Raw genomic sequence first — 24917 nt, 5'->3', positions numbered from 1 at the left:
TTTAATCGTGGGTTGGGGAAGAAAAGCAGAATTTGAAAGATAAAGTTGTTACGCGTGCTGTTCTTTTCTGCTCGTCGTCACCTGGAGCGCTCATGGGACGGCCCCTACTTGCATCTGGGGCCACTGGGTGCCGCGCACGACGTGAGAAGTCCATCGTCACCCAGGGACAGAGGGTTTGGGACCAGGGAGGCCAACACAAACCGCAGTTTAACTGGAATGCAACGAATGCCCCGGGAAACCTGTTTCTCTGGGCCTTACATCATCTGTCAGCAGAGCCCTGTCGTCCCTGAGCCTCCCCTGGCACGCTAACCCCTCACAAGAGACGAGCTGCATGCCTGTGGCCCAGCTCTTCTGGGTCACACGTGTTGGGTGGATGAGCTGGACGGGCGGCCTGCCTCTGTAATGGCACCTGTGCCCCAGAGGGAACCACCGCTGGGCACCGCGCCCACCACCAGCCCAGCCCCGTCCCAGCCCCATTCCTTCCTGGGTCGCTCGCACACAGTGCAAGAGGGGGCGGAGGGCACCACACGCCCTTCAGCTGGCCGCCCTGCGGGCCGCCCCCCGCCCCCTCAGAGCTGCCACCGCCTGTCCAAATGCAGCCACGGTTCTGGGCGAGGGTGAAGGCAGAGGTGGGGCGGGAGGGATGGTGTCCCCGCGGGCTCCCCACGCCTCCCACTTCTCAGGAGAGGACGACACAGCCCGCTCCCTCCCCCTCTGCCCTCAGAGTCCATAATCTCTCATGCTAGAGAAGAACACGGCTGGAACGGACATTACTTGAAAGAAACATTTATTGTCCAACAGCTCCACAGTTAAGGCCCTTCCTTCCCTGGACGGGGGCCCAGCTGCCCCCCGCAGACACCCACCCGCTCCGGGCTCCCATATTCTCCTTATGACCGTGTAACCCTCTTCCTGGCTGGAAGGGGCGGCCGGCCGCGGCAGCAGGTGCAGAGCAGGCTTCACCGATTTAAGAGTCAGAGACGTGGTTGATTTCGATGCGTTCTGTGGGGCATTTGCTAGCATTTGTTTTTCTGGACAACTGTGCTCTAAAATAATAGTATTTAGACGAAATGAAGGTCAGAACAGGAACCCCCTCGCGGTTCCAAAATTTCTGAGTCGATTGATTTGATTCAGAGTGGAGATGAGTTTTCTCTCCTTTGGGCTGAAAGCGGTGGACAGTGTGTGGTTTGCTGCCCTCCTGTGGCAGAGAAGGGGTAAAAGGCTGTCGCTCCCCTTCAGACGCTACGGTGAGCCTACATTTATTTGTTGGACAGTTAGGGAGCTGCCCCCTGGCAACGTGGGGGGGCGGGAGAGACCCACGGTGGTCTCCACATATGGGATCCCAGGCTAGTGGAGTGACCGTTCACTGAACCGAGGTCCGAGGGCAACAACACGCGCCTGGGCTCACGCAGAGGGGCTGGGGACCCTTCCCTAAGCGGGCTGCCCGACCGAAGAGGGCAGGTGGCCCGAGCTGAGGCCCCAGCGGCCCCTGGTGACTAGATCCACTTCTCTCGTGAACAGAAACGAGAAGCGCAAAACCAGCCTCTGCTCCCCGCTCCTCCCTTCTCCCTTCTCCACTCGGGGATGGTTACTTCCGCAAAAGTCTCTCCCTTCCCAACCCCTAATGTAGTCCTGCTCTGCCTCCTGTCAGGGGCCGAACTGTGTCCCCTCAGAATCCCTATGTTGAAGCCCTAAGCCCCAGGTATTTGGTGACAGGGCCTTTGAAGAGGTGAAAATGAGGCCGTTAGGTGGCCCTGATCCCACGTGGCTGGTGTCCTTAGAAGAGGAGAAGATTTGGCCACAGACTCGTATAAAGAACAGGCTGCGCTCAAGCCAGAGAGAGCGACCTCAGGAGAAGCTACCCTGCCGACACCTGCACCTGGGGCTTCCCGCCTCTGGAACGTCTGTCGTGTGAGCCACCGCATGTGCAGCCCTAGCAAACGAATACACCTGCTAACAAAGTACTTATTTCTAAAGGACGATTGCTGCATCTGAGGTGTTCAAGGACGGAACCACATGGACTCCCTCCTGGGCCTGGCTACATGGCCTCTATTTGTCCAGAGGATCTGGAGATAAACACTGAGCAGCTGTCCTTTGTTTTCATTTAATGTTCATAGTGACCTATTCTATAGATGACAAAATTCTCAGAAGTTAACCTGCCCCGGGTCACCCAGGTCGTGGGGAGAAGCAGGATCCATTCTGCCTCCAAGCGCCACCTCTCTCTCCCTCTCTCGGGCTCAGGGCAGCTGACACGGGCACGGGGAAGGTCAGGGGACAGGGGCCCCGACTGCGTGACTGTCTCGTGCGATGGACGGCCAGCGTGAGAAGCTGGATCCATAAGCCGTGCTGATTCCTGCAATGGTGGTTTGGCTTCTTCCTTAACCCATCCCGAAAAAACTCAATTCCTCTGACAACTCTCGAGTATTCTCCATGAGGCAGGCAGTCTTATCACACCCACACACCACACTTATGCTGAAAGCTCTCTTTAACGAGTTTACCTGTCTGAACTGACAGACCAAGGGAGTTCGTGTACATTCTGGTCTTTGTCAACGGTGACTGCTAACCACGCTGTTATTCTTTCAAAATACATTTTATTAGTGGCACATGGAATTTAAAGTGAAGCAATTTCTTTCCAGAGAGAAGGTAACCCCTGACAGACTAAAAAATTGAGCAGATATGTCACAGCAAAAATACCATTCCCAGTGTAAAGAGGTCAATAGGAATACTCTCCACCAAGGAAATGCCTTTCTTCACCGTGCTGACCACAGTGGACACTTGGTTCAGCTGGGGGAACCCACAGCACTGGACAGTCACGGACGCCATTAAGTCAGGGTCATCTCGACACTGACTGGCCCTTCCCTGTCGTAGCAGAGGCTGAGAGGTCACGACCCCCATCGCTCATCATGGGGACCCGGGGGTCTGGGAGGCGGAGGATGGCTGGGGGGAAACACGAGGTGAGCAGGCTCGCGTGTGAGCCTGAGAAAACCCTCAGACTTGGAGGGCCTCCAGAGTCTCCATGACGACCCTTCATCAGCAGATTAGAGCCACGGGTTACCAGAGGGTCCTTTTAGAGCATCTGGAAACACGCCTATGTTAGTAAGTCAGAGAAGATCTGCACTTTCTGAAAAAAATCAGTTTCTCGGGGCTTCCCTGGTGGCGCAGTGGTTGAGAGGCCGCCTGCGCGATGCAGGGGACACGGGTTCGTGCCCCGGTCCGGGAGGATCCCACATGTCGCGGAGCGGCTGGGCCCGTGAGCCATGGTCGCTGAGCCTGCGCATCCGGAGCCTGTGCTCCGCAAGGGGAGGGGCCACGACGGTGAGAGGACGGCGCACCGCAAAAAAAAAAAAAAAAAAAAAAAAAAAAAATCAGTTTCTCTCTCAGAGATTCTTTTACCTAATGTTCTTCTGGCTCAGAACGAGCTCTGCAATGTTCACGCGCATCACTCCCCAATCCGTTAGCTCTGCCGCCCTGTCTCCCCTTCACTGTCCCCCCACCTCATCCCAGCACTGGGTCCTGCCCCAGAGCGCTGCTCTCCTCCGGGCCCCCCGCACCCTCGCGCCTACAGCCTCTGTCACTGCAGTGGGTCCCCCAGTTCCAAAAGGCACTCCCTGCACTGAGGCTGTTTCTGTCCTGTTAAGATCATGCTGTTTCTTCTTTCTAACCTCAGATGATGGGGAGTATTCACGAGGAAGGCTCAGCGAGTTTGTCATCTTCACTAGTCTTATTTGATCCTAACATGGGCATGTCGCACATCACTTCGGAATCTGTCCCCAACCAAACACTGATCAAGGCAACAAAACGAGTGACAGACTGCAGAATTTTCCATTTCTAGATCTAATTGATTAAGCTAAGTCTTAGCTTCTAGAATACAGCTTCCGGGGACTTAGGGCAGGTCAGTGATGCTGGTGTCGCCAAGATCAATTCCAGAGTACAGCTTGCCGTCCTTTGCGGCCCCCCAGGGCATGGATGTGGAGGTCCACTTCACCGCCCAGTCTCCTGCTTTGTTGACCAAGATGACACCACCTACACCTTTGACCTTTGACTTCATATAACCCAACGACGCGTCAGCGGCCTCTTCTAACGTCTTTCCTGAAAACAATGAGAGGTTGAGAAACAACACAAGTTACTGAAAGGAATCTGATGGGAAAATTATTTACAGTATGAAAAACCAAAGCGTCTTAACGAAGATTCCTAGTGAGTGATTTCTATTTCAACGTCTCAGACAAGGACTCTCACCCTACAAGGCCCTCCCTGCGCTGGATGAAGCTGCCTTTTCTCCCACACGCAGGCTCAGAGCCTCTCTACCGCCCCCAGGAGGCAGAAGGCAACCAGTATTCCAAATGCTCTTCTTTCCTGACCCTAACAGAAGGGGCGTTAACCTGAAAGCAACGTCTGCAGCAAACAAGAAAGGGTTTCCCAACCCTCTCCGTCGATTTATAAACAGCTCCTATCCCCTAACAGTCAGGCGGCACGGCCTTGTTCCACGTACCCTGCTCCACGTGGAAGAGGGTGAGTCGGGCCAGATTCACCTTCAGGATGCTCTCTCCGTGCCCTGTTGTTGAAACGGCTCCAATATCATTGTCAGCATAACCTCCAGATCCTGCTCAAGGAAGGGAATTGTTTCTAACTGAGCGGCAACCGTCAAGAAATTCAAACACTTATTACGAGTCCAACGCTACATAAATATTAAAGGTCAAGGTGCACCGGTGAGCGCCGTGTAAATAATACCCTGAGATGGGGATGGAGGGCATGTCGGGGAGGCAGGCCTAGCCTTCCCAGGGCAGCGACACCAGGGCAGCCCCTCCTCTGCCCCCAGCACATCCACCCAGCGCACAGGGTAAGACATATACACCCCTCCCCTCCCCCCACCACCGGGAATTAAGCCAATGTGCTCCGAGGTTAACGCGAGGAACACTTTGACGTGCAGTATCCCGTAGCGGCGGTGTGTCACCCTCATGCCACTCAGATCTAACAACTGCAAACTTAAATTCTCAGCTTTCTTAGTTTGCTCATTGGAGCCCATGCCTGGGAAAAGGCTTCGTGTACTTAACCCTTTGGGAATAGTCTGCAGCTCCTGAAACGGATCAGAGAGAAGACAGAGGCACCGGGGGTGCTGCGGCGGCTTCAGTACCCCAGCTCCACCTCCCTCCCGAGTCCTCCACGCCCTCCCCAAAAACACAGCATCTAGGAAACAGGTGCCTGCTGGACACGCCACCTTCTGCACGTGCCCTGGGCGACCCCCTCCGACCCACCGCCACTCCCAGAAATTCTAAAGCTGCCACCAGGAGGAGGAGGAAATGACGGAAGAAAGAAGTGGGCGTGGGGGTGAGGCGAAGACCGGAGAAAGAGGACGAGAGGACGGGGGAGGGCAGGGGCAGGGGCAGTGATCATCCGTCCATCCCACCTATACACGGCGTGTCCCCGACGCGGCCCAGCATCTTGTTGACGATGCCCCCCGTCGAGGTCGCGTAAGCCACATTTCCTCGGCAGTCCATGGCAACGGCACCCACGGTCCCCAAGTTTCTGCCAAAAAACCAACAAAGAGTGGCTGAAGATGAGAGACACTCCCACAGGTGACAGGGTAGCTTAATACACTTCTATGTTAATGGCACATGGGACACACTTTGATTCCAGCATTCCCCACTCATGGAAACGGCAAAGAAAGCCTGTTTGCATTACATTCTACACGTCAGACTGCTGGACATACCTTTAGCCCTCAGCTCTAAGAGTCCATCCAATCCCAGCACCACCATTTTCTAGCTGGGTGATTGAGTTAAGTTTTACCGCGCCTCATTTTTCCCATCTATAAAATGGGGATACAAATAACTGAGCGCATCTCAGACTTTCGTGTGCATCAGCATCCCTTGGATCCTCAGCACCTCCATCCAGAGACCCTGAGTTGGCAGGTACAGGATGGGACCCAACATCGTGTACTTCTGACAACCACCCGGGTGACGCTGCTGCCGCCTGTCCGCACACCCCTTTGCCCGTTTCATGGGGCTTGCTATTTAGACGAAATAAGTTGACATTTTCTCTAACATTTTATTATAAATTTGCAAGTCAAAAAAGTTGAAGCAATTGTACGCTAACAGCCGTACACCCACCACCCCGGTTCTACAGTGAACTATATCTTAGGCACTGTTCTAAATGCTGGGACACAGCAGAGAACTAAATGGACAAAGAACCTTCTCCCACGGAGCTTGCATTTGGGGCACAGGGTGATGGAGCAATAAACAATGTCAGGCTTTACTGAACAGCAATAAACTATAGCCTATAGCAGCACGTGCGACACGTGATGGTGGAGCGGTGCTGCTTTCTAAGGGCCTCTCTGAAGGACCGAGGGTAAGCCATGCTGATTGCTGGGGAAGAACATTCCTGAAGCAGGACGTGCTTGCCAAGTTCAAGGAACTTCAAGGAGGCCACTGTGGTTGGAGAGAAGAAAGCCAGGGAGAGTGTACAGCAGGGTCAGAGGGACGGCCAGCAGGCAGACCATGAGGCTTTGACAAATGGGGTGACTGTACATCCTGGTTTCCCAGGACCGCCCTGACTTATGCCTGTTGTCCCGGCTTAATGAATAGTGCCCCTTTTACTCTCAAAGCTAAGTTCCAGTTTGAATACTGAATCACATGGTCATCCTACTTACAGGCCATTGGAAGGGCGTTTAGTCTGAGTGAGGTGGGAAGACGCTGGAGAGTTTGAACCGAGAAGTGTCACGAGATGAGTTGAGTTTAAAAAATAACCATTCTTACCACCACGCCCATCACCGGCACGGCTAACATGAAACAGACACGGCATCAAGGATGGGCACAGAGGTGCGGGGACCACGACCCTCACTCACTGCTGCTGGGCATGTGGGCTGGCAAGGCCACTTTGGGAGGCCACCCATGGGGTCTCCTAAAGCCGACTCAGCCATTTTATGCCCACATTTCTGTCCAACAGAAACGTGGAGGTAAGTTCACCACGAAGGTGTACAGAATGTTCACGGCACCACTACTTGTAATAACAGCGAACTGCAAATGACACAAACATCTACCCAAGTAAATGACTTGTGATACACTATGCTTCAGTGAAGGTGGACTCTGCTACACACGACAGATCTCAGAAACGTAAGAAGAGGCACCCAGAAAAGCACGTACTACACAGTCCCACTCAGATAAAGTTCCAAAACAGGCACCACTAGCCCACGGTGCTGGAAGCCGGGCAGGCGGTTTCCTTGCGGGGAGGGCAGTGACGGAGGGGGGTGTGTGTCGGGCTGTGTGCTGATTACATGTGTGTCCACCCCGTGAAAGCGCATCCAGGGCTCCAGATAGGATCTATGCATCCGGAATGTGTGCTATACTTCTACAGAGAGTCATCTTAGGGAAACCGTTCCGGCCATTGTGTGTGGACTGAGGGAGATGAGAGAGGAAACAGAGACCCCTTAAGAGGCTTGAGAGGCAGTGGTTTGTGTCGGGGTGTTTCCAGAGGAGAGGGTGGGAAGGAGGCTGGACCTGGGACATTTTGAAGGCAGAGCTGACAGAATTTGCAGGTGGACCGGATGTGAGAGAGAGAAATCTAAGGCAGAAACTGAAAGGAGGCAAGAAACACTTATTGAAAGGTGGAAGACTGGGAAGACGTTTTTTGCTTTGTGGTGTGTGTGGAGTGGGGTTGGGTAGGGAAACAAGTTTAGTTTTGGACAAAAGCTTGAGGTACCTGTTGGGCAATCACATGGAGAGGCTAAATTGCAGCTAGAGATGTAGCCTGGCATTCAAAGGACTAGAAAGAGAAAGCTGGTATCCTATTAGAAGGAAACGGGAACCCTATCTCCTATCACTCACAAAAGCCAACCCAGATAGCTAAGGACCTAAATATAAAACACAAAATTCTTCAAGGAAATCTAGGCAGCTGTATGTTTCAGGGTGGGGATGGCTCCTAAGTTTCTGGTCTTACAAACTACACAAGAAGAGGGAGAGTACTACTGATCACAAAAAAAACGTTCAAATGGCAAAAATACCGTAAGCAAAGTAAAAGCAAATAAAAACAACAGATTTGGGAATTTTGTTTTTAGCAGAGAAGACAGCCTTAAGATTGATAAGAAGAGGACAAAACAACTGAAGAGAAAAAATGATCACAGGACAAAAACAGGCAAATTCCCGGAAAAGAATGACCCATAAACAAATGCAAAGTATCTAAGCTGGTGGTTGTCAGGGAGGAGCAACGGCAGTGACGCGAGCCCCTCCCGCCACATAAGGAAAGAGGTGCCCTGTCACTGCTGGTGGCAGCCCCCCAACACGTACAAGGAAGGGGTTGAGGCAAAAATACAAAGGCAAATGGAGGCCCACACACATGCAATATTTAGAAATAATAAAGATGTTCTATCCTCTTACCGTGATAAATGTATCTTGAGAAATACTGTAAAGCTATGGTTTTCATTTGACTGGAAGCTGACAAACTACCAATGATGACAATTTATTAACATGCACATTTGCGTCCTTTGTTGATCAGCTGGTGATGGCTGGATGAGTGGGGAACAAACCACACACGGACACATATACAATCATAAATTATTATGTATTTATTCCATAAAATTAATTTTCATTGCCTTCATCTCAAGGGGCATTGATCACGTTCTTATGATCAACATTTCCATGTAACACGCATTCTACTGGCAATGTGACAACACAACTTTTCTTTTCTTTTTTTTTTTTGCGGTACGCGGGCCTCTCACTGTTGCAGCCTCTCCCGTTGCGGAGCACAGGCTCCGGACGCGCAGGCTCAGTGGCCATGGCTCACGGGCCCAGCCGCTCCGCGGCATGTGGGATCCTCCCGGACCGGGGCACGAACCCGTGTCTCCTTCATCGGCAGGCGGACTCTCAACCACTGCGCCACCAGGGAAGCCCAACACAACTTTTCTTGAGCGATGTAGTTCTTAGGAAGTTTTTTTTTTTTTTTTGCGGTACGCGGGCCTCTCACTGTTGTGGCCTCTCCCGTTGCGGAGCACAGGCTCCGGACGCGCAGGCTCAGCGGCCATGGCTCATGGGCCCAGCTGCTCCGCGGCATGTGGGATCTTCCCGGACCGGGGCATGAACCCGTGTCCTCTGCATCGGCAGGCGGACTCTCAACCACTGCGCCACCAGCGAAGCCCTTAGGAAGTTTTTAATTAATTTTAACTTGGAGAAGCTTCACTCTGCTGAGGCAGTAACATTGGAACTATATGTAAAACTCTTAAAGCAATACTCAGATTTGGAAATGAATGTTGATTTTTACATTACCACACTCAAATGTTACACGGGGTTACGTTTGATAAACTGTTATCACAGAAGATCTTACTCAATATTTTAATTTGATCATTTAAATCACAATCACTTACTATAGTCATTTTTGTCATCTCTTAAGCAGTGTTTAAATCAATGCAGAGTATCTTAAATTCTTCTTTCAAATTTCATTGCTGGTATATTACAAAGAAAACGGAAGATAGCAGTACGTTGCTCGATTTTGTTCAAATCTCTCTACAAATGATACTTATACTTCGATTTATAATGAACAGAAAAACAGCCTCTAAAGAAACTGGTTTCAGGATCCTTTGTACATGACTCTTCTTCAAGTCAGGCAAATCTTTTTGTTTCCTTTGTTTCAATTTCCTTATATTTTCTGCAGATGTCACTTTTCTTGCATATTTCCCATGCACTTTTGGCTTTGTTTCTCTAAATTTAAAAAAAAAAAAACATTTTTAATCCTTTAAAAAATGTTAATAGCCAAACTTAGATTTTTTTTTAAAGCTTCTGTTAAGCTTATCAATGGAGAGGAATAGTTCAGACTAAGTCACTGTAAATAGTGCAAATTCAAAATTAATGTCACTTTCTGTCAAAGTCCGTGATTTGTTCTTTAAGGAACTTCTGCAATTTTTGCTGAATTCTTCTTATCTAAATTCGATTTCATTACTTCAACAGCATTTAGTTGGAATTCCCCCCCACGTCTCTCTGAGGTCTGTTATAAGGTCAGATGTGAGTCTAATTAAGCTGTTCCACCTTCGGCCACATCTAGAGTATCTTGCAGTGGACCCTCTACTGTCTCACAGCATCACCAGTATTGGCGCAGCTGAGGGCATGTCTCCTAGAAACAAGCTCACGGTGAGCTGGCCGTGTCACACAGGATACTTCTGGACTCTTGGCCAAAGTTCGTGCTTACATACCTTTTATTCACCTACCATGTTAGCTCCATTATCACGGGCTTCCCTTTTAAATGTTAGTTTTTCAACATGTTTTCTGATCATGGTACACTCTAGCTGAACTGAGTTTTTAAAACTTCATTATGATTTCATGTCTTGCTTTATTACCCATTAAACTAACCTATTTGAATTCTCTCTCCTAGATACTTATCATTAGGTTTTTTTTCCTAATTACGTTTTGGCATTTTATCAAAACTTGAAATAATTTTTATTAACCCTAGAAATTTCCCATTGTTTTCCGTAAACGTTGTGTTGATGGGGTCATGAAAAGTACCATTACACTTGTCCAGATATTATTATTCTTTCAAGAACATTACATCTATGTTTTCTATCTGTGTCTTTTCTGGTTATCAACTGCTTATTGTTTATTCAGCCTTTTCCCAGCGCTTCTAATAATTGCACGTGTCCTTTTTTTGGTGTATGATTACACCAAATTGCTTTATGATTAGCAATTAAATCTTCCTTTAGTAAAGAACATGAAGTTGTCGGGATTTCATCTGAATTGTTCAAGTTGTGGATTTGGTGAGAATACTATTCCTACTAATTTTCATTGTTTTGATAAGTAATTAAATCTTCATTGAACAAAGAATCTGTAATGTTCTCTTTGTGAATTTTATGTGGGTCATCCTGGAAGAAGACTGCTTACTTTTTTTTTCTCTAATTTTTATTCATTTATCTATTTTTTGGCTGCATTGGGTCTTTGTTGTTGCTCGTGGGCTTTCTTAGTTGCAGCGAGCAGGGCTTCTCTTCATTTCGGTGCGCAGGCTTCTCATTGTGGTGGCTCCTCTCGGTCTGGAGCACAGGCTCTAGGCACATGGGCTTTGGTAGTTGTGGCGTGCGGGTTCAGCAGGTGTGGCTCGCGGGCTCTAGAGCTCAGGCTCGGTAGTTGTGGCACGTGGGCTTAGTTGCTCCGCGGCATGTGGGATCTTCCCGGACCAGGGATTGAACCTGTGTCCCCTGTGTTGGCAGGTGGATTCTTTACCACTGGGCCACCAGGGAAGTCTAAGAGTGCTTACTTTTAAAGCAGACTGTTTCTTTGAAGATCTTTTACTTCTTTTCTTCCTTTTAGCTTTTTTTTCTTTTGTGAATTCCACTTTAGTATTCTTTTTCTATCAAAATCTTGACTTGTACACATCTTCAGTAATCTAGGAATTAGAAAGTGAAATGTAACTATACCGAGAGTGTACAAAGTTAGAATATATTTTCATCAAAGTTAAGGGCAAATGCCCCCAAAAAGAATAAAAGTAATTTGCAGATATAATTTCAAAAGTTAGTTTTTTCCTAAAATTTACAAAATTATTAATATGAAAGTCTAAACATCAACTATAATTAATGAATATAACATCTTAAATAAAAATTACTTTAAAATTTCAACATTTAAAAAAATTTAACTCAACCTTAAGTATTTTTATAAGAATAAAACCATTCATAAGCCTAATATTCAGTGTCCATTTAGTTGCCAGCATAAAAAATTGGTTCCTCATGCAGGTTCTGTCTATACCTGTGATGTCCAATACAGCAGCCACTGTCTGCATGTGGCTGAGCACTGGAAATGCAGGCAGTCTACAGTGAGACGTGCGGTCAGTGTAAAATACACGGCAGATTTGGAAGATCTAGCATGAAAAGATGTAAAGTATCTCATAAATAAATTCTTACACTGATTACATGTTGAAATGATAATATTTGGGGTACTGGGTTAAATATATTATTAATTTCACTCATTTCTTTTTACTTTTTTTTTAATGTGGCTACTAGAAAATGTTAAATTACATATATGGCTCTCAGATTTCTATTGGACAGTGCTGGTCTAGACCTACATATCTACAAATTTAAGAGTAACAGGAATCAGCCCTCATGTGCCAGTCTTGCAGATACCGTACTAATTCATGAATAACTCTAGAACCACAAACTGAAACATGCAGAAAGAAAAAGGACACTGTGCACTACTGGGAAACAACACTTCGTTATGCAAGAATTTGTTTGACAAAGTATTGTCTTTTTCTCTTACCTAAGTCCTTCTGCTGTTCAAGTCTTCCCCACACTCCAAAACAGGGTCTATTTCTGATGTCAGCAGTGGCATATTCCACAAACCTTTTGACTCAGGTGGTCTTTACTTCCAAGACATAGAGCAAGAGATGCAGAGAAGCGCTTCCCTGGGGGCTGAATGATATTTGTCACAAGAGTGGATGATGAGGGCTATGGGTAATGCTGTGTCACTGCTGAGTGACAGAGATGCCCCACGGATCTGTAATACACCAACTGTTTTGTGTAACTGTGACATGAGGGTCATCTAAAGTGCAGGGCCCAGGGCAGGAGCCCCTCTTGCTTATATCGAAGAGCAGTACTGGCTGGTGGAGATGTGTGTTGTTGCAGAATTTTTGGAAAGCAATGTGGCAACATCTATTAAAATGTACACGAACCACTGATAAAGCAACCCCATTCCTGTGACTTTAGCCTATAGACACAACAGCACACTCTGTAAAGATTATCAACAGCTACCAACACATGGCCAATCTTGTAAAACAGATTCCTAACCTGGGGACACACTAGAATTACCTGGGGAACTTTTTTCTAATGGACTTGCCTGGCCTCTCCACCTCAGCTCTACTCAATTCGATTTTTTTTTTTGGCCATGCCATGCGTCATGCGGGATCTTAGTTCCTCAACCAGGGATCGAACCCATGCCCCCTGCAGTGGAAGCCTGGAGTCTTAACCGCTGGACCACGTGGGAAGTCCCTAAATTAGATTCTGTAGGGAAAGGGCTCAGACATGTAGATTTTGAAAAAGCTCCCTAAGTGATACGAAAGTATACCTCTGGTTAAACATTACAAATCTAAAAGGGTATGTGGAGTTAATAGATTATATTCCATTATAAACCTCCAGGCCACATTCAAATTTTATTTTTCAAATTTTGCTTTAAATTAAGGGTCCTTTTATTTGGTATTTTTGAATTGGTAACACAGAAAACCATAATTCAGAACACATGATGAATTCACTTATAAGGGCTGTACTGATTTCTCTGCCCTGTGAAAGGGCGCCTAAGTAAGTTCATAGGGTGGTCTACATCACAGAGAACCTGTGCAGTGTACCGAAGATAACAAACTGATCAAGAAGTATGCAGGTAATTAATACCTTTACGCACGGCATTCACCTATTAAATCATGCTGGAGAAGGAACTCTTAGCTGAATCTGAGTTACTATTCATAGCAGTTAACAAGTGAGGTTAAATTTCAGAGTCAAAAGAGCAGTTTTTCCATTACTTAGTGTGAACTATTTTGTACAAAAACTGAAACGACCAAGTGATATTTGACTTATTTAAGAAACGTGGATAAGCAGACATGAGTCCCACTTTCACGTGTGAATAACTCGCAAAAATGTGAGCCACAGATGATACTTACTTTTGGTAGTCTGATTTCTGAAGCCTTTCGTTTTCCAGACGCTTTTTGTTTCTTTCTGTAACCAGCTGTTCTCCAGGAACTGTTGGAATCCCACTGGCTGCTGCAAATTTGGCTGTACCTCGGTCAGTCAGAAAGCAGTGGGGTGTCTTGAGCCAAAAAGAAATGGGAAAATAGTTAGTTTTGTGAAAAAGTTAAAATCTTTTCAACGGTTCCTACTGTGTGGAAATCATTATTCTCTCTGGGTACGGAGCCTCAAAAATGCAAATTCCACTGGCTTGCTTTCCTGAATGATGAAAAAAGCCGAGCTCTCCGAGTTTTTGTATTTTCAGAAAAACCCAGATGATGGAACATTACTAGGAATCCAACTTACATATGATCTTAAGTTTAGAGAATTTAATCCATTTTTATCTCATACATGCTATTTATTTATCTACATATCTATGTATGTAGGTATATATTTATTTGCTGTACCACACAGCTTGCAGGATCTTAGTTTCCCAACCAGGGATCAAACCTGGGCCCCCTGCAGTGGAAGCGTGGAGTCCTAACCACTGGATCGCCAGGGAATTCCCCCACACGTGCTATTTAAACAGTTGGTCTGTTCAGTGTGTGTGTGTTGTGTTCCATGTGTTGAAAGCAGGCTGAAGAAAATACAGGAAGATAACATGAAAACATGAAGATAATGTGAAATGTCATCACTGGTTAAGTGACCAGGAGTCAAATTACATCAACAGGGTCAGAGTCTTGGTTTCCTTGAGACACTTAAATAACATTGTTTTTGTTCTTTCAATTTCAGGAGAACAGCGATCTCAAGTATTTCCCTACAAGTCCGAACCCTTGTAGTCACTGAAGTGCAGCAGTGACAATTCCTTGGGAAAACGGTGCTTTAGTCCCACATACCTTTTCCATAACAAGGCGCGCGACTTTAATGGGATTTGCGACACAGCGGACTGCAGACACCGCTCCTGCAGACAGGTCTTTCCCATTCATGATACTTGCATCCATTTCAACTTCACCATTTTCGTTCAAGACAGATCCACAACCTAAAATCAAAAAGAAGCCGAAAAGCAAGAATTAAGAATTTAGAGATGGCTTCAGAGTTTCCCCTAAGCTGCCTACTTTAATTCATCCTCTGCTCCATTGTCAAAGGAACGTTTTTAAAAACACAGACCTGGCTTGATACCCCATGACCTACACAATAAACGGTATGAAGCCCTTCCTGATCTGGCCTCTGACTTACTTTTCCAGCTTCATCTCTTCTCCTTGGCAACATTTTACTGAAATATTAGGTTTCCCTGAATGTACCATTAGCTCTCATTACTCTGTTCTCTTTACCACTAGCAACTTTTCTCCAACTTTCTCTGCCTAGATAATACTTGTAAGCCTAGCTATTCTTTTTTTTTTCTTTTTTTTTGCGGTACGCGGGCCTCTCACTGTTACGGCCTCTCCCGTTGCGGAGCACAGGCTCCGGACGCGCAGGCTCAGCGGCCATGGCTCACGGGCCCAGCCGCTCCGCGGCACGTGGGATCCTCCCGGATCGGGGCACGAACCCGTGTCCCCTGCATCGGCAGGCGGACTCTCAACCACTGCGCCACCAGGGAAGCCCCCTAGCTATTCTTAAACTCTATGTGACTCAGTTTCCTCAGAGGGATAAGAACAAAGGGATAAGAACAAACCTCAAGAATATTTAAAGGAGTATAAAGATATCCAGCAACTAACAAGTGTTTGGTATCTAATAAGAAATTATCAGGCTCACGAAGAAACAGGAAAATATGACCCATAATGAGGAGGAACAACAAATAGCAACAGACTCAGAAATGACATAAATGATAGAATTATTAGACAAAAATGTTAAAACGCCTGTCATATGTACCAGAACATGGAAGAAAATATGATAAGGACCCAGAGAGAACTCCTAGAAACGAAAAAAGAAGTCTGAAATGAAAAATACACTGGATAGGATTAACACCAAATTAGACACTGCACAAAAGATGAATGAACTTGAAGACACAGCAAACAGAAAGACTGAAAAAAAAATTGAACAGAGTTTATCACTGAGCTCAGGGACAGTTTCAAGCAGCCAGTATATGTGTAATTGGAGTCCCCAAAAGGAGAGGTGAGATAGAGGTACAAAAGAAATATTTAAGGAAATGATGAATTTTCAAATTTGGTGAATACTATAAATTCACAGATCCGAAAAGCACAGCAAACTCCAAGGAAAAGAAACATGGACAAAACTATACACAGGCACATCATGATCAAACAGCTTAGTGCTAATGAGAAAGAGAAAATCTTAAAAGCAGCCAGAGAAAGACACATTAGGTACAGAGGAAAAAAGAAAAACGATAGCATACTTCTTGTCAGAAACAATGCAAACCGGAAGACAGAGGAGCAAGATCTCTGAAGCCCTCAAAGAAAAAAAACCTGTCAAGTTGGAATTCTACACCCAGTGAAAGCATCTTACAAAAACCCAAAACAAACACGTTTATAGACATAACAAAAGTTTAAAAAAAGTCATCAATAGCAGATGTGCAATATAAGAAATGTTAAAGGAAGTCTTTCAGGCAGAAGGAAAATGATAGCAAAGAGCAATCAGGATTCCCCCAAAGAATGAACACTGGATATGGCTAATATGTGGATAAACAGAAATACCTTTTCCCTTTATTTTTACAATATCTTTAAAATATAACTGTTTAAAGGAAAAATAATAACAGTGCATTAGGCAACTTATACACATAAGTAAAACATATGACAACAGTAGTACAAAGGCTAGGAAAGGGGAAACAGGTGTATGCTGTAAAAGGTTCTTATATTACGCATGAAGTGTGATATTACTTAAGGTAGACTGTGACAAGTGAGAGAGATATACTATAAACCCTAAAACAACCTTTAAAAAAAGAAGTCGAGCTACTAGGCCAACAAAGGAGATAACATGGAATTATGAACATTCAATTATTCCAAAAGAAGGCAGAAAAAAGCAGAAAAAGAGGAAACAGGGAACGATGAATAGACTGGACAAATAGAAAACAAACAGCAAGATGACAAAGTTATGCCTAACCATATTCATGATCACATTAAATGTAAATGGTCTAAACACCCCAATAAAAAGCAGAGATTGTCAGGACTTCCCTGGTGGTCCAGTGGTAAAGAATCTGCCTTACAACGCAGGGGACGCGGTTCGATCCCTGGTCAGGGAACTAAGATCCCTGAGAAGAGAAAACCCACAAGCCAAAACTAGAGAGAAGCCTGCACACCACAACGACGAGCCCGCGTGCTGCAACGAAAGATCCTGCATGCCTCAGTGAAGATCCTGAGTGCCGCAACTAAGACCCGATGCAGCCAAAAATAAATAACAAAATAAATAAATAAAAAATAAATAAATCTTAAAAAAAACAGAGATTGTCAAATTGCACAAAAAGATAGGACACAATTACATGCTGCCAATAAAAAAATCCACTTTAAATATAAAGATGCAAATAGGTTAAAAGTAAAAATGGACAAATTATACCATGCCAAAATGAATCAAATGAATACTGGAGGCAAAGTATACTTCACAATAAGGAACATTAAATAATAATAAGGACATTAAGTAATGATATAGGGGTCAGTTCACCAGAAGACAACAATCTATATTGTAAACAACAGTTTCGAAATACATGAAGCAAACACTGACAGAACTCAAAGGAGAGAGAGACGAATCCAGTTACAATTAAAGACTTCAATACTCCTCTCTCGTTAATCAGAAATGGACAATCAAGATACAGAAGGTATGAACATTACCAATGAACTTGACCTTATTGAGATTTATAGATCTTTCCATCCAACAAGAGCAGAGTACATAGTCTTTTTAAGTGCAAATGGCCAAGGTAGAACACATTCTGAGCCAAAAACCAAACCTTGCGAAGTTTAAAAGAATACAAATCACACAAAGTATGTCCTCTGATCATAACAGAATTAAACTAAAAATCATTAACAGAGAGGTATTTAGAAAATCCACAAATATTTGGAAATTAAGCATCACACTTCTAACTAACCCATGATTCAGTGAGGAAGTCACAAGGAAAATGAGAACACATTTTGAACAGAATGAAAATTAAGGCAACCTGTAAAAACATGTAAAAATCAAAGCGGTGCTAGAGTAAAATTTTAAACATTAAATGCTTGTATTAGAAAAGAATAGTCTCAAATTAATGATCTAACAGGAAAAGAACAGTAAATTATTTCCAAAGCAAGCTGGATGAATAAAGGAAACAATAAAGATAAGTCAATGAAATTCAGAACAGAAAAAGAACAAAAGAAAAAACAGAAAAAGGGGCTTCCCTGGTGGCACAGTGGCTAAGAATCTGCCTGCCAATGCAGAGGACGTGGGTTCGATCCCTGGTCCTGGAAGATCCCACATACCGCAGAGCAACTAAGCCCGTGCACCACAGCTACTGAGCCTGTGCTCTAGAGCCTGCGAGCCACAACTACTGAGCCCATGTGCTGCAACTACTGAAGCCCAAGTGCCTAGAGCCCGTGCTCTGCAACAAGAGAAGCCACCGCAACGAAAAGCCTGCGTACTGCAACAAAGAGTAGCCCCTGCTTGCTGCAACTAGAGAAAGCCCATGCAGCAACAAAGACCCAACGCAGCCGCAAACAAACAAATAAATAAGAAAAGAAAAAAACAGAAAAATTCACCAAATCCACCCCCCGAAACTAAAACTAGTTCTCTGAAAAGAACAATAAACTTGATAAACTCTAGACTGACAAAGAAAAAAAAGACACGTTACAAAACTCAGGAATGAAAGAGGGGACCTCTCTACAGACCATAGAGACATCAAAAGCATAACACAGAAATGTTGCAAATTCAGCAACTTAAACCAAATAGAAACATTTCTTGAAGGACAACTGACAAAACTCACTCAAAGAAGAAATAGATAACCTGAATAGTGCCATGCCTATTAAAGAATTTCTTAGAAATTAGAAAGAATTTCTTAGAAACTTTCCATCAAAACAAACAAAAAACCAATCTACCAAATATTTACAAAGAAATAATAGCAACCTTATACAAACTTCGAGAAAAACAGAAGAGGGAACACTTGCCAATTCATCATATGAAGCCAGCATCACCTTCATTTCAAAACCAGACAGATGTTATAAGAAAATAAAACTATAGACCCGTATCTCTCATGAACATTGATGCAAAATCTCAAGAAAACACCATCGAATCAAACCCAGCATTCACATATGTAAAAAATAACATGTCACAACAAAGTGAATACCACAGTTAATCCCAGAGAAGAAAACCTGGCTCAAAATTCAAAAATCAATCAGTCAATATTCACCATATCAAAAGACAAAAGAAAAATCACATGGTCATCTCAATAGATGCAGCAAAAGGATTTGATAAAACTCAACATCCACAGATGATTAAAAATCTCAAAAAAGTAAGAATAAGGGAACTTCTCAACCTGGTAAAGGGCACTTATAAAACCCTACCACCAACATCATACTTAACGGTGAAAGACAGTGCCTTCCCCCTAAGACTGGGAAAAATGCAAGAATTTCTGCTCTAACCACCCCTATTCAACATAATATTGGATGGCCCAGCCAATGTTAGAAAAGAAAGAAAAGGCATAAAGTTTGGAAAAGAAGAAATAAAATAGTCTCTATTTGCAGCTGACATTACTAAAAGTTACAGTAAGCAAGACAGTGTGGTGTTGGTGAAAGAATTTGACAAATAGATCAATGGAACAGAATAGAAAGTCCAAAACAGATCCACATAAATATATAAACTGATCTTTGACAAAGGAGGTGTGATACTTTGATTTATCATAATTACATATTTTGGTCTTCATCCAGGTACGGTTCACAGCTGCCAAACCCTTTGGAATTTCCTAAGGGATTAGAACAATGGGAGCATCTTTTGTTATAATATTTGGTCTTTTGCCCTCAGTTCCTGAAACCACTTCAGATCCGTACAGGTGACCTGGGTGTCCTGTTACTCATAACAAGCAGTTTTCAACCAAAACCAAATTTATGTTAATGAGGTTAACTTTTGAAAACCCCCTAAAGGTGGGGGGGGGCTGGTTGCCACTGGAACCAACCAGGATTAAAGGGCTGGAACTTTTAGTCCCACCCCCTGATTTCTGGGGAGGGGAGGACTGGAGATTGAATCAATCACCAACTGCCAAGGATTTCATCGATGATGCCTAAGTAATGAAGCCACATTTTGTGTAAGTGTTGAAGAGCACAGAACAGAGGCAAGGGGACAGAACAATTACTAAACATCTGCTGACTAACTGGTTAAGATTTCCTGAAATTCTTTTCTCTGACAGCTGTCAGGTAGGTGGTGTAATTCCCTAGAAGCGTCTTAATCCCTAGATCTTAGGTTTTCTACTTCAAAATAAAAAGGAAATGAGTGTCTTCCAGCACGTTACTTAAACTTTTTGTGCCTTAGTTTTCTCATCTGAGAAATGAGCGTAATAATAATTACACCTGACTCATAGGACTCTGTGCAGATTAAATGAGTTAATCATGCAAGTTTCTTAGACCACTGTTTGGTACATAGTAGACACTCGTGGTAGCTATGATGATTATTACTCTAAAAAAGGACTGATTTGAGTGAAAGAAGCCAAACACAAAAGAATACACTGTTTGTGACTGCATTTATATGAAATTCTAGAGAATGCAAATTTATGACAAAAACAGATCAGTGGATGCCTGGTGCTGGGGCTGGGAGGGGGGATTAACTGCAAAGTGGCAGGAAGGAATGTTTGGGGGAGATGGAAATTTATTTTTTTATTTATTTTTATTTATTCATTTTTTGCAGTACGCAGGCCTCTCACTGTTGTGGCCTCTCCCGTGGCGGGGCACAGGCTCCGGACGCGCAGGCTCAGCGGCCACGGCTCACGGGCCCAGCCGCTCCGCGGCACGTGGGATCTTCCTGGACCGGGGCACGAACCCGTGTCCCCTGCATCGGCAGGCGGACTCTCAACCGCTGCGCCACCGGGGAAGCCCCCGGGTAAGCCCCCGGGTGATGGAAATTTTAACATCTTGGTTGTAGTGTGGTCACACAGGTATGTACATTTTTCAAAACTTAAAATGGGTACAGTTTATGGTACGCAGTAAAGAAAGGGCACGTGTGGGACTGGGGATCAGAGTAGCAAGCTGCCTTTGAGAAGGCAAAAGCACTAGTGAAGCACATTACAGCTCTGGGCGTCTCCCAAGCAGGGCTACCATTTGAGTTAGATGTGTCTGTGACCCTGGTAGGTATAGGGCAGGTGCTGTGGCAGAGAAAGCAGAAGGGGAGAGTGCTCCTGGGATTTGGTCTCAGCTCTGGAAGGGGGCAGGAACCCCACGTACTTCCCCTAGAGCAAGAGCTCCTAGCAGTGGTGTACACAGAGCTCCAGGTGGAGCCTCTCAGGAGGGATGAACTGCAGCGGTCAGCGGGCTGAACTCAGAGCCCTTTGGCTGGTTACTACTCCTGGTCCCTGGCCGTTAACCCCTTGCACTGACAGCTGGGCTGTTCTAAAGAGATTAACCCTATGGCTCTGACAACAGGAAGCTGAAGGGTGGATGATTAACGAGTGGGCCTTTGTGGGGTCAGGATGTGTGGAGGTGACATTTGGGTTTGCCTGCAAGAGCCTGAGGCAATCCTCACTGTCGTCCATGTCCTGGCTCATAAGGCACTGACACCCCCTGGCAATCAGGGAGCTGATGCCCTAGCTTGGGTTCAATCCCTAGCAACTGACCCTTCAGTAGATACAGCGGATTGGATGCATGGAAAGAGTGGCCACCACAGAGCTCGGGTGGGATGGCATATTGCCAAAGATGTCGCGTTGCCCTTGAAACACAGTGACTGGGTTAATGCAATCAGCATGTCCTGTGTGTTCTAAACAATGCCCATGGCAACTGCCAAAGGAGTCTGAGGCCACCCACCAGAGCTCCTAACTGGTAAGGGATTGGCAAACCGACTATACTGGCCTCCTCCCTCTGAGACAGGGCTCTAACGTTCCCTGGTTTGTGTGGTCTCCACATCTGGCTTAACCCAAGCTTTCCCCTGTCCCCATGCAAACAGGCCGCCACTGTAAGGGGATTAGAGAAGCTAAGTACCATGTAGGGGTACCCTCATCAAATAGATAGTGACTGGGGTCACATTTCAAAGACTGGATTGTGATATGCAAGGCTGGGGAAAAGAACATGGCACTGAATGCAGGTTCCATCTCCTCTATAACCCACAAGCAGCAGGGCTGAGAGAAAGGACAAATGGAATGTTAAAGCAGTACCTTAAATTACTAACAGATAAAGCCACTGTGGCTGGGTGTACTAAAGTACTGTCCGAGGCTTTCACACATCTGAATGATCAACGAGTAGGGCTGTTGCCCCACGTCCCAGACTGGGGACCCCTACGGAAGCACCGATACCAAAAAGGTATGTCAGGAAACAGCCGTTGCCCTGACTTTCACCATGGATCAACGTGCTACGTGCTACCAAACTGCATCACACCTGGGAAAGGAGATTATCTACTGGAATTTGCACTGGGACACTCTACCAGGATGGGTGAGGGGGAACTACTCCATCTCCACTGGGTTCCTGTTGTCCTGCCACAAGCTGGGCCTGCTGAAATGCATTATACCTGGAATGGAATGCGCACCACTGGAAAAGAGGAGAAGGTGAGGGTTCTGGTCTCATGTATCCTGCCACCAGTCCATCTCCTCAAGCCTGACAGCACTACCTCCCCTGGCTAACATGTACGGTATATAAAACCAGGTCAAATTCCTAAGGCTGCTGACCTCCCTCTCAAGGCCAGGTGGGCACGTTCTGTTTCCCACTGGAATGATCTTTTGGCTGCTGTCTTTGAGCCCGCCATTGGCCTGCAGCACATGACAGCACACATAGAGCCTCCTACTAAATGTACTCACCAAGCCTTGAATGACAGCCAACAAAGCCCGTTCTTCCAGCACACTGAAATGTCTCTAATGAGACAAGCTCTCCTCCAAAACAGAAAGACCTTGGCCCTTATTACTGCCTTGCAAAGAGGCACCTAGGCCATTATCCAAACAGGATGTTGTGTGCTCATACCCGATGAGTCTGTTAATGTGTTGCCTTTATTAAATCACAGGACACAAGTGAACGCTCTTGAGTGATCTGGCTCCCAGCCTAGGGGACTTAGTAACAATGGTCTGAATCACGAGGCTCTCAGTGGAGAAAGGTATCCGTGGTCTGGGGAATTATTGTCTCAACCCGTGTTTTCTTCTGTATGTGCCTGATGCTGTGGCATCTGCCTCCAATGCAGCCAGACAGCCGCCAAATGAGCCACCCGTTATTGCCCGCTCAGGGCACACTGTGGAAGAGAAAGTGTGTGAGACGGTAAGAGCCGGTCGCGAGGGGTGGAGCGCTGGGGCAATCGGAGTCCCCTCACCCCTTCCTCTTTCCTTGGAGTGCGCTCTCTGCTTGTCTTCTTGCACCAGAAGCTGCCCAGGACACAGCCTTGAGATGTGGTGTTGAGACCATCTGGATGGTATATGTGACTGAGCCCAGATAAGGCCACTATATAAACTTTTAAGATTTTGGTGGGCATGGACAGAGGTCTATTTATCCTGCAAGGCAAGCCTCTTGTGTAAGTTCCCATGCTTATTAAACCTGCCACCTACCAATCTGGAGAGATCTGCCTTTTCCTGTGGTCTCTCCCTGCCCTCCGTGTATGGGGGACTGATTCAAATTACACCCTGAAGCTCCCAAGGTTGCCACCCAACAGTAGTCTACCCTTTTCCCCCACAAAAAGATGTAATAAAAAGAAGCCTCTTGGGGCTTCCTTGGTGGCACAGTGGTTGAGAGTCCGCCTGCCGATGCAGGGGACACGGGTTCGTGCCCCGGTCCAGGAAGATCCCACATGCCGCGGAGCGGCTGGGCCCGTGAGCCAAGGCCGCTGAGCCTGCGCGTCTGGAGCCTGTGCTCCGCAACGGGAGAGGCCACAACAGTGAGAGGCCCGCATACCGCAAAAAAACCACAGAAAACCAAAAAGAGCCTCTTGGTATGTGAATTCTAGAAAGCAGATTAAAGAAAAAAGGGGGAATAATGAATTTTAAAATTCTTTAGAGCAACTTGGTCAACAGGTAAAGAGAGAAAAACTAAATCTTTTCAGCATATTAGATTTTACCATAAAGCTGAAGAGATTCATTGACACTTTAGAGAGGTTCTATTTATCTGGGGGTAGAAGCTTAACCCGGTTTGGCATCAGTTACCAGCTGCAGTGCAAATTTACCTGCGTTGAACTCGGGATCATCTTCCAGGACGGTCACGGCTCCTTCCACAGCGTCAACTGCACTCCCTCCCTCCTTGAGGATGTTGTAACCCACGGTGGCGGCTTTGACAATGCCCTGGCGTACCCGCTCCTTGCGGTCCTTGGAGATATTGCTGGCTCCGCCACCGTGGACCACGACGACGGCGGGGTTCATGGCGACGGATTCTAGGGATCAGGAAGACGAAAGCGTCCTTTCAAGCGGGTCCAAGAGAACCGCACGGGGCTTAAGTCTCCCGTTGGGGACAAGGTCCAGTTTCTACGCAGGGAGGGGAAAGCCCTCAGAATTTACAGCCTCAGGCAAATTCCTGAGACCCAGGGAGTACGGAGGACAGAGGCGGCTGGGTTTGAACTTTGCAAGTAAAGCCCAGAGCGCCCGTCCCCGGCCCAGGGCACCTGCTGACTTCGCGGGGGCGGTAGGATGCTCTGCGCCCCAGAGCCCGCGCCCCCTCCTCGCCCACTGACATCGGGCTTCCGTTTCCCCGGGGAACCCCGGTTCCTGTCCCGTGCTGGGCCCCCGGCCGGGATGGCATCTGGGGTCGCAGCTCCAGCCTTCCTCCCCGGCCCCACGTCGGGCCTCGGTTTCCCTCGGTTTGCAGGGGCGGCCTGAGGGCTGGATCTCGCCAGTGCCCTCCCGCCTCCAGCCCCCGGCACCGGGGAGTGTGCCTTTCGGGGTCTCGGGTGGCGACTCTCTCAGGACCGTCGACTTACCGAGGACGCCGCAGGAGGCGGACGCCGGGGCTTCGGGCTTGGCCAAGCCTCCCGGTCGGCCTCGGAACCTGCACAGTCCAGTCTCTCCAGTCGAAGCCGCTCTGGAAACCGCTGTGCCCGCACCCTCTCTGCCAGCAACGGCTCCGCGCCTGCGCACGAGGGCGGGGCAGCGCGCCGCGGAGAATTACCGTAAAGCCCCAACGCGCCGCCGCGGCGCAACCCCTCTGCCGGCCTGGCCACTGCGGATCAGACTCTCGAGGCCCGGCTCCTAGGACAGGGGCTATGCTGGCCTTCTGTGCACGCGAGCTTCCCAGTGGGATGC

At 46.6% G+C, this 24917-nt stretch overlaps 1 protein-coding gene across 1 annotated transcript; it reads right to left on the bottom strand.

Annotated features, from left to right (window-relative positions):
• Positions 1-3852: 3852 nt before the first annotated feature.
• On the bottom strand, positions 3853-24748 carry ASRGL1 (asparaginase and isoaspartyl peptidase 1). Its single transcript, XM_065882337.1, has 7 exons — positions 24596-24748; positions 23849-24052; positions 14503-14645; positions 13603-13748; positions 5402-5520; positions 4487-4597; positions 3853-4086 (listed from the first exon to the last, which is right to left on the bottom strand). The coding sequence occupies exons 2-7, from the start codon at positions 24039-24041 to the stop codon at positions 3881-3883; spliced, it is 918 nt and encodes a 305-aa protein (XP_065738409.1). The 5' UTR covers positions 24042-24052; positions 24596-24748; the 3' UTR covers positions 3853-3880.
• Positions 24749-24917: the final 169 nt, after the last annotated feature.

This window comes from Phocoena phocoena, chromosome 8 (assembly GCF_963924675.1).
Source record: "Phocoena phocoena chromosome 8, mPhoPho1.1, whole genome shotgun sequence".
Classification (NCBI taxonomy): domain Eukaryota; kingdom Metazoa; phylum Chordata; class Mammalia; order Artiodactyla; family Phocoenidae; genus Phocoena; species Phocoena phocoena.
Note: the sequence above shows the minus strand (reverse complement) of the source record. Positions and strands in the feature narration are given on the sequence as shown.

Bases quoted from the DNA above. Each gene is read 5' to 3' on its own strand.
- ASRGL1 (XM_065882337.1), bottom strand. From the start codon at position 24,041: ATGAACCCCGCCGTCGTCGTGGTCCACGGTGGCGGAGCCAGCAATATC. The intron at 13,749-14,502 runs GTATGTGGGACT...TTTTGGCTCAAG, and splicing joins CGCGCCTTGTTATGGAAAAG to ACACCCCACTGCTTTCTGAC. The intron at 5,521-13,602 runs GTAAGTATCATC...GTTTTTTGGCAG, and splicing joins CAGAAATCAGACTACCAAAA to AAACTTGGGGACCGTGGGTG.